At 40.5% G+C, this 12,594-nt stretch overlaps 1 protein-coding gene across 3 annotated transcripts in view; it reads left to right on the top strand.

Annotated features, from left to right (window-relative positions):
- The window catches only part of myo1cb (myosin Ic, paralog b), a 77,232-nt gene that overhangs the window by 46,071 nt on the left and 18,567 nt on the right, over nt 1-12,594 (top strand). For all 3 annotated transcript variants that reach the window (XM_030743967.1, XM_030743969.1, XM_030743968.1), the window contains 4 exons: nt 8,316-8,471; nt 8,874-8,989; nt 11,720-11,918; nt 12,332-12,412. In XM_030743967.1, coding sequence (XP_030599827.1) covers nt 8,316-8,471; nt 8,874-8,989; nt 11,720-11,918; nt 12,332-12,412 — 552 coding nt within the window. The remainder of the gene's footprint in view (nt 1-8,315; nt 8,472-8,873; nt 8,990-11,719; nt 11,919-12,331; nt 12,413-12,594) is intronic.

Raw genomic sequence — 12,594 nt, 5'->3', positions numbered from 1 at the left:
TCCCAAAAGTTGGAAAGTTTCTGATATTGCAGCACTTTGTGTTCAGCAGCTATTTCTCTTGTTTCTTTTAGCACTACACTATGGCAGTCTTACACAAGATTACATTTGTTCCTTGGTCACAAAATAATCGATAATAGAGTAGAAAATGTCCTTACACTGCCTCTCTGTCTGCTCCAGCGAGACCAAAGTTCAGGGAAAGCTGTAGAAAGGCGTACCTGGGGCTGGAAATGTTGTTCATTAGTCGTGGACTCTCAGGAGCTGCTTGTGTTTTGGCCCACATGTCCTCAGATGAGCAGGTTCATTTTATTTTTATTCAGTAGCTTGCCCCGCCTGTCTGACTGCTCTCTGTCTCTCACTGTCTCTTAAATGGAAATAAGAGGCCTGCAGGTATGTCACCATGGCGATGGCAATCAAAACTTTAATAAGCTCGGATCCTTTACAGGTGAGCAGTGGGAAAATGTCATTTTGAGTTTTACCTGCACAGGTTTGTGCTAACGCAGGGTCTGCTTCACCTCCACTTGGTTATATGCGCCGTCACAGTAAAAGGACTCCACCTGTTGTCATTTCATTGTTTCCCACACAGACTTTACTTGGGTGTGCCATCTAAGTATATTTGTTGATGAATTGTATCTTTTATCCATCTGACAGAACAACCCCATTTATGATCTGTTTGCTAATTTAGTGAACAATCCTCTCGCTCTTATTTTGAAGGCTCAGATGCTGCTAACGAGCTAGTCCCAGCCCTTTCCATCACTTTACCTACCAGCCGGCTGACTGGTCTGGTTGCTACTGTGATTTCCTGAGCACCAGTTATCCCAACAAAGTAATCCTTAGCGCTCGCCTGGCCACTGATGTCACATCAGCATCATTGTGGCTTTGCTATGATTTAACAAGAGCAGCATCCACGTCTCTAAGGTGAATCAGTATTTCTTCACTTCATGCCCCTTTTTGCAGAGCAGATAAGGACAGAGGGGAGACAGGTGCCAGAAAGGTGATTCATGGTGGAAAAATGTGGGAAAAGGGCAGAACATAGTGTGAGTAGCAGACTCCATCAGAACCACACATTTGGTTGTCATTGTAGAACTTTAACAAATCATGTAAAACAGAAGTCTGATAATGATTTTTTTTTTTTACCTCTAACAGACGTGACTGCTACACTCCTCTATTCTCCCTTTTTGCATATTTAACCTGGATCCTTTGCATGCCAAAATACTGAGCTTTAAGTGCTCTGGGGCCTGATTTGTTTAGTATCTCTTTGAATCCATCTGTTCTGAGAAACATTAGAAAGACATTATGTGCAGGCCATTTCAGTGGAATAATCCTGTTTTACAGTGTAAAAAAAAATATTTTTGCAAACAGTGATGTCATCTAATGTCAGAAAGAAGACTAGTTTATACTATACTAAAACTTTTGTCTTTAATTAAACTGAACTTACCCAAGAAGTTCAGTTTACTCGTCACAAGAACATCTCAGCCTGTAAAAACAGTTTCCAGATGTCTTCAAGTATGCATTTTGAGTGAAAGATGCTGTTTAAGTGCATTATGGGAAATGTAGGATCCTGAATTTGACCCACAGTAGTTTAAAAAAAAAAAAAAAAAAGCACTTCTGACTGAATTCTTAAAGTTTCCAAGCTTTAAATTTTGTTCAATCACCAGGTTGCCACCCATTTAGTGTCAGGTCTTGTTGTAGTTGTAGAAGCGTGCTACTAAAGCACAGTTTTAGCGCCGCTGTCAATGACCGATGACAGTCAGCGGAGCTTATCCAATACCAATTTTGAAATTTTACATCTACCTTTAATCTCTGCTCCTCCCTTATTCCTAGGCCGACTCTTTTGAAACTTGATATGAGTATTCAATGTGCTACAAAACACTTCAAACTGATTTTTTTTTTCCGGGGGGGGGGGGGGGGGGGGGGGTGTATTTTCAATGTTTTAAATTTTACAGATTTTTAAAATTTTGAAGATAAATTTTTACAAATTTTCAAATTTTTCAAGAAATGCTGTCGAGTGATGTTTAACTTCAATCACTACTCCACCCTTATTTTGTTGGCCAATTCTTCAGAAACTTGGTATGAGTATTCGTTGGTCAAAGGTCTATTGCATGTTCCAGACATAATTTAAAATTTTTTTTACTTTTTTTTTTTTTTTTTTTTATATTTTGACATTTTTAAAAAATAATCAACTCAATGATGGCTGACCTACAGCCAAATTAGTTTATGTTCCAGTAAATCCCATATTGTACAAGTAAAATGTGAGCGGCGCTCTATAGGCCAGCAGGTCTCTTCTTATAAGCTTGTCGGTCTCCTTTTGTGAGTTTTCCATTTGGGTATGCAAACCAGATGGAAATTCCATTAAAAACGGGGTGGTTTTCCCCTAACACTCTGCAGGTCACCTGAGTAAGAAGTTTATCATGAGTTAAACATGGTTAATATCTGTGTAATCACTCAGAATCAACTGACGTGCCTGCAGGATCCACAGCCATCTTTTTATTGGTTGGCATGAAGAAACCTTTTTAAAGAATTCTTAAATACTGAAATTCATTTTTGGACACTAACTGAAAAGCTGCTGTTCTTTGGCAGGTAGTAAAGCTAATGGATTAAGTACTTGATATCAGCCAGTAGTATCAGCAATGTTAAGCCAGTGGAGTGCAAACACTCAAAGTTGTCTTATTTCAAATTCTGGTTTGAAAAGTTTCACGGTCTTAAAATTCTCCTTATCCATCCCTGCTTCCATGACGTGCACTGTATGGTGCGTTTAAAAGCAGCAGGTTAGATGAGGTTTACATAGAGTGACATCTGAGCTCTGTGAGTGTGCCTGCAGCAATGTAAAGGTCAAGAAGAGAGCTGCTATTGTTCACAGGCTGGCTGGATGATCAAATCCCTCTTTCTCTGTTTCTCTTAGATGTGGTTGCTTTTTCAGTTTGTAGTTTGAGAAGGGGTGGAGATACAAGTTGAAGGAGAGAACACAAAAGAAGAGAAATGAAATGAAATTGTTGGTTTAAAAAACTGATATTCTGGATTTTCTATAGGCTAGAAGGCTTACTTAATCTTTAATAAGATTAGTTCATACAGTGGACATTTTGGAAACTGAAAAAAAAAATCAGTCTTTTTTTTTTTTTTTTTTTTTTTTTTTTTTAAACAGGTGCTTATTGTAGTACACACACTTAAAGGTTATGTCCACACCATACACTGTATATAAAAGATGGATGCTGCCAACGTGCTGACATTTGTTTCTGGATCACGCATTACGAAGCTACATTGGCTTTTTGGCTGGGCGCAGTGTAGTAAAGTGAAGTAACCATATTTGGACAACAGGGTGGAGCACTGAACATTAAACCTTAGCAGCACTGATATGGATGACTTTAAATGTAGGCAGATCAGAAGGCTAAATCATGTCACAGGGGGCCCAAAAATGCTGGAATGGTGTGGATGTTAGGTGTATTAGTGTATTAGCAGACATGGCCCAAGTATTAGGCAATGTCTGCTGCTCTTGCAATAAAAGATTTTTTTTTTAACTTTATTATTAATTTGTTTTATTCTAATTTTTAATTTTTCTCATTATGGGGTGATGTAGGAGCTGGAATAAAAGTCAGGGGATCACCAAAGTAAAATTTATCATCACAGAGTTTTGAATGTCTGCACAAAACGTTCAGTAGATATTCAAATATTTAAATCTGCACCAAAGCAGTGGACTGGCCAACCAGCAGTGCTGTCCCAGCAAACTCTTGGAGAGAGAAGTCTTAGCAGAGTGGCGTACCTTTTCAGGTTCCCTCCTGCTAACCTGGCTCCAGGCTGCCTTGTTTTGCAACATAGGATTTGGAAAACATGACGACATGTAGGAACTGGGTAGGCACGTACTCGGTGTGTTCCTGAGACCGGGTGGAGGTCCGGTGTGCAGCCTTACCCAGGAGCAGGAAAACCAAAGAGTGAATGAAGCATTGCGTAACAATGAAGTAATGGAGAGAGAGGGCGGGACACTGAAACAAGGGCAGAAAGTGAATGAGAGGTGAGAATGTATAGAGGAGGGGAGAGATGAGGAAGTAAGGCTCTGGTTTCTGTTCTCCCAGGCGTCACCATATTTGGAGGGTGTTGTAATGAACCATGGCTCCTTAATGTAAATGAATGTCAGTACCTAACAGTGATTTCAAGCCATTCCCAGATGAAATATTCCCCTATGTTTGGTCTGAACACCCGCTGTCTGCTGAGTCTTTCCCAGGAAAAATCCTCTAAGCAGGAAGTTTGTCTGCAGCTGTAGTAACAGCAGTCTGTTTGCATTAAGAAAACTAAGTTAATAGTTAATATTAGCAGAGATCAGAAAGTCTTATAAACAATAAAATCCAAATTAAAAACTCAAAATACCACGCCTACTTTACTTTACAGGTGAGAAGAGAACAACTCAGCAATGAGTGAGAACAGAGTCTGCCACAGTACACACACACACACACACACACACACACACACACACACACACACACACACACACACACACACACTCCCAGCTGCAGTTTCCTTGTTTGTTTTTTTTTTTTTTTTTTTTTTTTTTTTTTTTGAAGAGATGTGTGAAACAATAGGTCAGAGCTCATGGCATCCAGGGAGGGCTGAGGGGTGGGAGAGACATATAGGGCACAGTTACCACACATACAAGGTCACATGTGCATACACGCTTGTATTAATAAATAATGATGATACCCAGAGGTGTAGGCTGGAGTCCTGTGACCTTGGACTTCCCCCAAGGAAAACTAGAAGGGCACTCAGAGCGCACACCTCGCCTGGTAAAGAATCCTTTTACAAAATCCTGGATCCACATCATGATCTGGATCAGCACCAAAATTTAGCCAGTTGTTCTTTGTACCAACCCGAACAACTCCAGACATTTTCATTGAATTTATTCATAAATTTCTGAGTTATCCTGCTAACAGACAGACCACTGCTACCTAAAACATTACGTCCCTCCACCTATTGGTAGACGAGGTAATTAGAACAAAGTGTTGGGTTAATCATATCAGATGGATGCACTTTTTCCACATTCACAGACACCAGGACACCATCACATTCAGACATTAGGAAAGCAGGTAGGCCTAAGCTTTGGTCAGTTTAGATGACACACTGTATGAACTTTAGCTGCTTGGTAACCAAGGACAAAGCAAATGTAATTACAGCAAATTTATTTTAAAAAGTGCATAAACTGCTTTAAAAAAATTTTAATGGTTTTTCAGAAAAATGTCATTAATTTCACATCAACGTATTCAGGACTGGAAGCATATAGTGACAGACCTGGAATGTTTTAGTTTTGGCTTGGGACACTCAGACCTCATCAGATCTTATGGAGGAACCTGACCCTGGGCTCGACTTTGGTTTCAGCTTGATTCTTGTTCCTTTTTAAAGATCTTAACTTGAAACTGTCTCAGGGTAGAATCTGGCCCTGATTGGGGATTTGAATGTTGTGTGTGATGAACTGGAGTGTCTTGGTGTTGATTTTAATTAGACTTGTAACTTACTGGTCCTGACTTTGGAGTTTTAGCTTTAATTTAATAGACTTGATGCTTACTGAAAAATGTCAGTGCCTGTAATCAAATCATGCTATACACAGTAGTTAGATACATATGCAATCCAGAGCTATTTGCTCTTCTCCTTCCCTTCCTATTTGCTTAAACACATCCGTTTTCATTTGAATATCACCTTCCCTATCCAGTTGTTAGTCTCAGCCTCCTTTTCCCACTCTTGAGGTGTGATGTGCTCTAAAGCTGCATTTACTAAAGTGTGGCTCAGAGAAATCAGTGACATTTTAAGGGCACTGAAGATGGCTAAAGTGAACATGACACTGCTATTAAGTACACGTTGTATTTATGGTCACTAGATAGTGACTACACTACAACTCCCACGTGATTCTCTTCTGCACTGTGGATTTTTGCCATTATTGTGTCCTTATGATCAGATGTGTGCCCAAACACACATTTAATTTGCTTGGAAAAGTGAACTAAAGTTCTTAAGTGAATCAGCTCTAATAGCCTGCCTCGTAGCCTCTTTGAAAGGCTGTAAAGATAAAGTGCAGAGGTGGTTCACGTAATTAAAGAGCATCAACATAACAGGCAGCGCTCGCTAATGTTAAGTGTATAGAAACCTGCTTTGGTGTCACTTCTGTTTTACTGTGGACTTGCGGACATGGACCAAAGTCCACACAAGCATCCCGTGTCAGAGGCTCTCGGGACATCACTACTCTGCTTTGAAAGCAGGGATCAAACATATTCATGCATACTTGTGTGAAATTCAAGCAAGAAGAAGAAGAAGAAGAAGAAACAGCCTTTATTGTCCCACAGAGGGGAAATTTGGGTGTAACAGCAGCCGCAGTTATTATAAATATAAATAAAGATATAATAATTCACACTATTAAGAAAAGAATATATATAAAATCAACAAACAATATTAACCTAATACTACTAATAATAATAACACTATATACAATGATAACACTATATACAATGCCCAAGCAAGATGTTGTGCATGTGTGTGTGCTCTGCAGTGATTTAACGGGTTTGGTGTTGGGTTGTTGAAATGTGTGGAATTTCAGGGAGTATTGCTATCTTTCCATCACACTTTAAATGGAGTGATGGTGAAGGACTGGAGTCATAACCTCGTATCCATCCTCTCCTCTCCTCTTCGCTTTTTTCTCTCCTCTGTATTTTTCCCTCTTGTCTCACCTAGCACTAATTAATATGTTCTCTCCACCCTCAAGCTTCAGCTTCGCTATCTGTCTCCAGCTCTTCTTTGTGGTCTCTTGGGGGCTGAAGACTGCTGTGCTACATAACGCAACAACAACAACACCTGCTGTACTTCGGTGTGTGTGTGTGTTGTTTTTTTATTTTTTATTTTTGCTTGCTCCCTGTGTTTGCACCGGCCACCTTTTGCCTCTACCCTCAAGAACAAGTTGTTCAGGGTTTGTGTCTGTCTGGCTCGGCAAACATGGATGTTGGTCAGATTCGCAATTTTATGCGCAAAACTCAAACCTGTATTTTAGAAAATGGCTTCCTGGTCAAAGGCATTGATGAACTTAAACATGTAAGTGTGCAATTTAACTTCTCATCTGACTCTAAGTATATTTTTTGAATATGTGAAACCTGGGTGCGATTTGGCACATTTTGGTTAAAGTGATAACTTCTCACACCCCTGCATCTGGGCTTATCTCTGCCTGATTCTTAGAGGTGGTTGGAGCTCTTTGATGCATTTCTAAGGAAATCTCTGGATGCTGCACAAACAGAAACTCTTTGTTGCATGTGTTGAATAAATGTGAGGTCTGAGAGTGGCTCACGAACTTCAAACAGAGCGTCTCAGCACTGCCGACTGTTTTCTCTTCCAGGTTTAAAGCTGTGAGGGGGGGCTTGGGACTCTCTTCTAGAAGCTGTAATAAGAGCTTTTACATAAAAATGGTTATAATTCTGCACCTGTTTCCACATCTTTGCTCTTCTTTGTGTATTGTTATTGTAATACATATTTAATTTTCTTTTTGACTGTTTGACAGTATATTTAAAGCTGTCACACTGAGGCCTGAGAAACTGTGGTTTAGCTGATTTGGCATTTTGCGGACCAAGCAACAGATCAATCAGAAAATAACTGGTAGATTAAGGATGCGTTGGCATAATATCCCCACCACCAGCTGGTGTTTTGGAGAGCAAAGCGGAGAAGGAAAATGCAAGATAGAGTGGGATATACTGCAGTTCAGTTTGGATTTTCTTTTTCAGTGCAGTAACCTGGAACATTTTATTTTGAGATTCGGGTGGGAGTGATAGATGGTCCTGCAACTTGCTGTCAATATGGAGAAAATGTTAATGTCAGAGTTAATAAATAATTGTTTGTAACATTTATAAATGCCCATTTCCATTAAAGAAAAGTTAGAAAACTGTAATCAGAATAAGAAGCAGGGAGTTATAAATATCTGTTGATGAAGGTCAAATGAATGAAGAAAAAGAGTTTGATTTATTTCAGTATTCACAAAGAGTGGCTTTAAGGCCAGCCGACATGCTGCAGTATTTAGCAGCTCCATTAAATCAAAGTCAAACACCTCTTGGATGTAATGGGTTTGATTTTTCAATAATTCACAGGAAGATGTCATTGGTGCTGCTCTAGTTTATGATTTTGGTTGCTGTTTTGCTTTAGTCCTCTCAGTCCTTCCCTAATAAAGATGGATTATGTTTGCATGCTGTAGAGTTTCTATTTCTCCTTGCATGGGACGGGCAGATTGTGATTTATGAAGTGTTTTCTCTGTAGCAGTATGTTCATTCACTAACCGCACCTCCTCCTCCTCCTCCTCTCTGCTCCTGCAGGTGGTGGGTAGTGACGGGGTGCGGGCTATGATGGAGTCGGCCCTGACAGCCAGAGACCGGGTGGGCGTGCAGGACTTTGTCCTGCTGGAGAACTACACGAGTGAGGCAGCCTTCATAGAGAATCTGCGCAAACGCTTCAAAGAGAACCTTATCTATGTGAGTATTCTACGCCTGATGTAACGAGGGCTGACAATGAGTTAAACAAAGCAACGGCCCGAGAGCATCTTATTGGATCTCTTTAGTCTGCATCTGATTTCAGTCTAATAAGCAGTATTATGTTACACTTGGAAGAGGACAAAGACCTGTGAGTGATGCAGAGATTCCTGGGATTTATTTATTTATTCCTTCCTCTGCCCTCACGCAGCAAAGCAAAGTTGGGCAGTAAGGTCTGAATTAAATGACATGCAGTAAACATGTGTCTAATAAAGATACTGTGTGATTTTCACACAATACACACACACACACACACACACACACACAATATCTCACTAATAAAAGTAGTGGTACTATAAGTTCATAATATTCATGTTATGTGACTTCATGCTTCCTTTTCCTCAGACCTACATTGGTTCAGTGCTGGTGTCAGTTAACCCATACAAAGACCTGGAGATCTATACCAAGAACCACATGGAGCGATACCGTGGGGTCAACTTCTACGAGGTCTCACCACACATGTAAGTAATATCAGCCTCAGCAGATGACTCCACTTGAGGTGCAGTGTTGCATTAGCACACGCGATGCATCCAGATTCCTAAGGTGCATTTTGGGTAGCCTGGGAATCTGTGATGTCACCCGTTGGTTTGTGGCCTCTGCATTTTGAAACCTCAGAGGCCATAATATTTGTCAGATAATTGCATTAAAATCCACCAAGAGCACAAATGTACTGGTGAGGTCCAGTTCAGTGACTCGCTTTAACAGACATGAGGTGAAAAACAGCCATGCCACTAATTTAAATAAAGCCTTAAAACGTTTTTAAAAAAGTGGTATTTTTTTATTTTATTTTTTTTAAATAAAAAAGGCTTCTCAGTTGTTATGAAGCAGAGATTTTGCTTTAAAGACCATAAACTTTTTTTTTTGGTTTGAAAACTTGTTGCTTTTATTCCTGAAGTGTGGTGGACTGCAGAGATTGACTCACTCTGGGGGGCCAGCATCAAGTGGCCATTAGAGGAACAGCAGTTTTTGACATTGGGCTTAATTTTTCACTCCTGCGGGTTTCTGCTTCCTGGGAACCAGCATCCAGTCTTCTGGTGCAGACAGCAGATATCCAGTTTAAGACTTCCTGTTCCCTGTGCCTGTCAAGCGAGAGAGTTTGAGTTTGGCAAATGCAAACACTTCATGCAGCTAGAGTCTGCTCAAACCTGATTGTTTTAATAATGTCAAACTACAACAGGACTACTAACAGAAAGCTTCCAGTACCAGAAATCTTGTCTTTTGCCCGCAGATCTGTTCATAGTGATTTTACTGTGAGCAATGTGCTCACTGGGTTGTTTTTAAAGCTATCGTGATGTGGACAGTGCTGTAGGAATGTAATGGTAATTTCATGAGAAACTCTTTAAGTGGCCCCTTCTTCACAGTCTGCAATCATAACAAATAACATAATCATAACAAATAGTATGTTCCTCCTCTTTGGCACTATGATTTGAAAGACCTGTGTTTTTTGTGCCTTCTGTAAATCCGGGATTATATAAATAATATATTTGAGTGAACGCTTGCAGGGATGATTCACTGCTATTACAGGTGAAACACATTCACTAACACTGACTGCATCATTCATGGTGGACAGTATGTTTACTGTGGTCATGTTTTTGCTCCTACACCCTAAAAGAGGGAATTTGTTGAAGCTTTATGAAGCTTTTTCCTGTTAATGACATAATGTGTTCCAAATATTGCCACAGTGCATGTTGGAATATTTGCCGTAAGCACTGGCCTTATGGAGTCATCTAGCTATATAATGCTGTCAAGGCCTGACTGTCCTTTTCTCTATCAGTCAAACTGATCTCACGGCATACGGCTGAGGGGTCGTTTGAAAGGTTGCCACAGGAATGGTCAGGGAATTCCCTGTTGAACCCTCGCAGACCCTGTAGGTCAGCAGTGAAACAATGCAGAGCATTATAAAGACTCCCAGTGGCATCATCGAAACATTTCAGAATCTTTCGTGAACTTTCTCTCTCCTGTAACCACTGGTAGTCCCCCCCCCCACCCCACCCTCTCTTGGCTTAAACTCTTGAGCATATGGCCAAATGTTTTCTCTGCCCCTGAGCGAAAAGAAAGATGTGCTTTGGCAAAGAGTTGTGGATGGGAGGGAGAGGCGTAAAGAAAAGTAAGCAAATGATGGTACCAGAGAGAGATTTCCTCCATTGAATGGGAATTCCTCTGACCTGAAGCTGACCCCCCCCCCCCCCCCCCCCCCCCCAATCTCTCCCCAGTATACTCAACGTATGCACACAGTATGATGTAGCTACTCTCTCGTGGCTGTTTTTAATGCATCCAAACAAGCTGAAACAACATAGCAGTGGTGATAGCAGAGCAGGGCTGACAGATTATACTGTAACTGAAACAAGCTGTTTTCCACTCTGGCCTTTATGATTCAGACTGGTAGTCCGGTATCTTTCCACCCTCACATGCCACGAGGCGCCGTCATATGTCACATTCCAAATGCGAGTTTTCCAAGTCATTCCGAGTGCAGCATTTTTAAATGGATCACCATCGAGACTGAACAGTAACCGTGTTTTGTTGGTGTTGCAGATTTCCATTTGACTTATTCGTTCACTTTGATTTTTTTATTGTTGAGCTTTAAGCTGTGTTTGCAGCTCGAAGGACAGAATTCATAAAATGGGGAAAAAAAAAAATTAAATTGCATATTTTCTTCTTTTTATTACAAGTTTTTATTACTTTATTTGGTATATTTTACAGTAACTCTTAAACATTTAGGGGGGGTAGAAATAAGACTGTTAGTCATATTTATATAAAACTTAATTTATTGTTTGTTGTCTTCTTTGGCAAATGACCGATACTGAGTTGGATCATCATTATACAAAAGCATAAAAAAAAGGACTGTTTATTTGTTATACTGTTGTCGTTGTCGTTGTCGTCAAGATGAGGTTGTCAAAGACGTTCTTTGGTGTCTCAAACTTCTCAAAGCTGAAAATAAAAAACATCCCAAAATGTCTTAAGTTATGGTGAAGTCTTCAGGCCAACAAGTACAGTTTTAATGAATTAAACTCCTTGTTGAGTAATGCTGTACAACACCGATGACGGTTTTAATGTGTGGCACTGATATTAGACTTAATTTCAGCTACATGTACCTAATAAACTTGCAACACAGTATATGCATATATGGGGGTGTTTTTATTTTCCTGGCTGCCTTTGGTCAAATGATCATGTCTCTCCCTCCATTCCTCCAGTTATGCAGTGGCAGACAACTCATACCGCTCCATGAGGACAGAGGGGAAGGACCAGTGCATCCTGATCTCAGGGGAGAGCGGTGCCGGGAAGACGGAGGCATCCAAGAAGATCCTGCAGTACTACGCCATCACCTGTCCAGCCAGCGAGCAGGTGCAGACAGTCAAGGACCGCCTGCTGCAGTCCAACCCTGTGCTCGAGGTGAGTCGCCACTGCATTTTGGCTAAAAATAACAGTTGATGATATTTGTTCTAAATGTTGAAGAACTTGCTGAATGATGATGTGTTTAAATAAAAGCTTTTATTTTGGAGGATGAAGGCAATTCACAAGTGCTGGAGCTTTAAAACGCACTCGTTTAAGTGTCTCCTCGTCTCAGCCAGATGTGCTCCAGATGTGTTTAAGTATGTGTGCATACCCTGTAATCTGTGCTACTGTCCTAGACAAACACTGCAGTGATTCTAATGGCTGTGGCTTTCTCTTTGCTTTACTGCTTTTTTTCCTCATCTGTCATCCCATCCTTATCACGCTTGTTCTCTCCATTCTCCTGTTATCTCTACTCTCTTTAATCCATCAATCACCGCTCCGCTCCTTATCCCACTCTGTCCTCCTTCCAGGCCTTCGGCAATGCCAAGACGTTGCGTAATGACAACTCGAGCCGCTTTGGCAAGTACATGGACATTCAGTTTGACTTCAAGGTGAGCGCAACAGCCTGATTTACACTGACAGCTACTTTAAGCAATCTCAGTGCAGCAGCAGGATTCTCAAATATTGCTTCTACATTTCAAAACATGGGAATGTTATAATGTAATATTTTTTTAAATAAGCCTAAATAAATAATAAGCTTCATTGTTTTCATGTATCCATTTTTGTGGGTCCA

This window comes from Archocentrus centrarchus, chromosome 13 (genome assembly GCF_007364275.1).
Source record: "Archocentrus centrarchus isolate MPI-CPG fArcCen1 chromosome 13, fArcCen1, whole genome shotgun sequence".
Classification (NCBI taxonomy): domain Eukaryota; kingdom Metazoa; phylum Chordata; class Actinopteri; order Cichliformes; family Cichlidae; genus Archocentrus; species Archocentrus centrarchus.
Note: the sequence above shows the minus strand (reverse complement) of the source record. Positions and strands in the feature narration are given on the sequence as shown.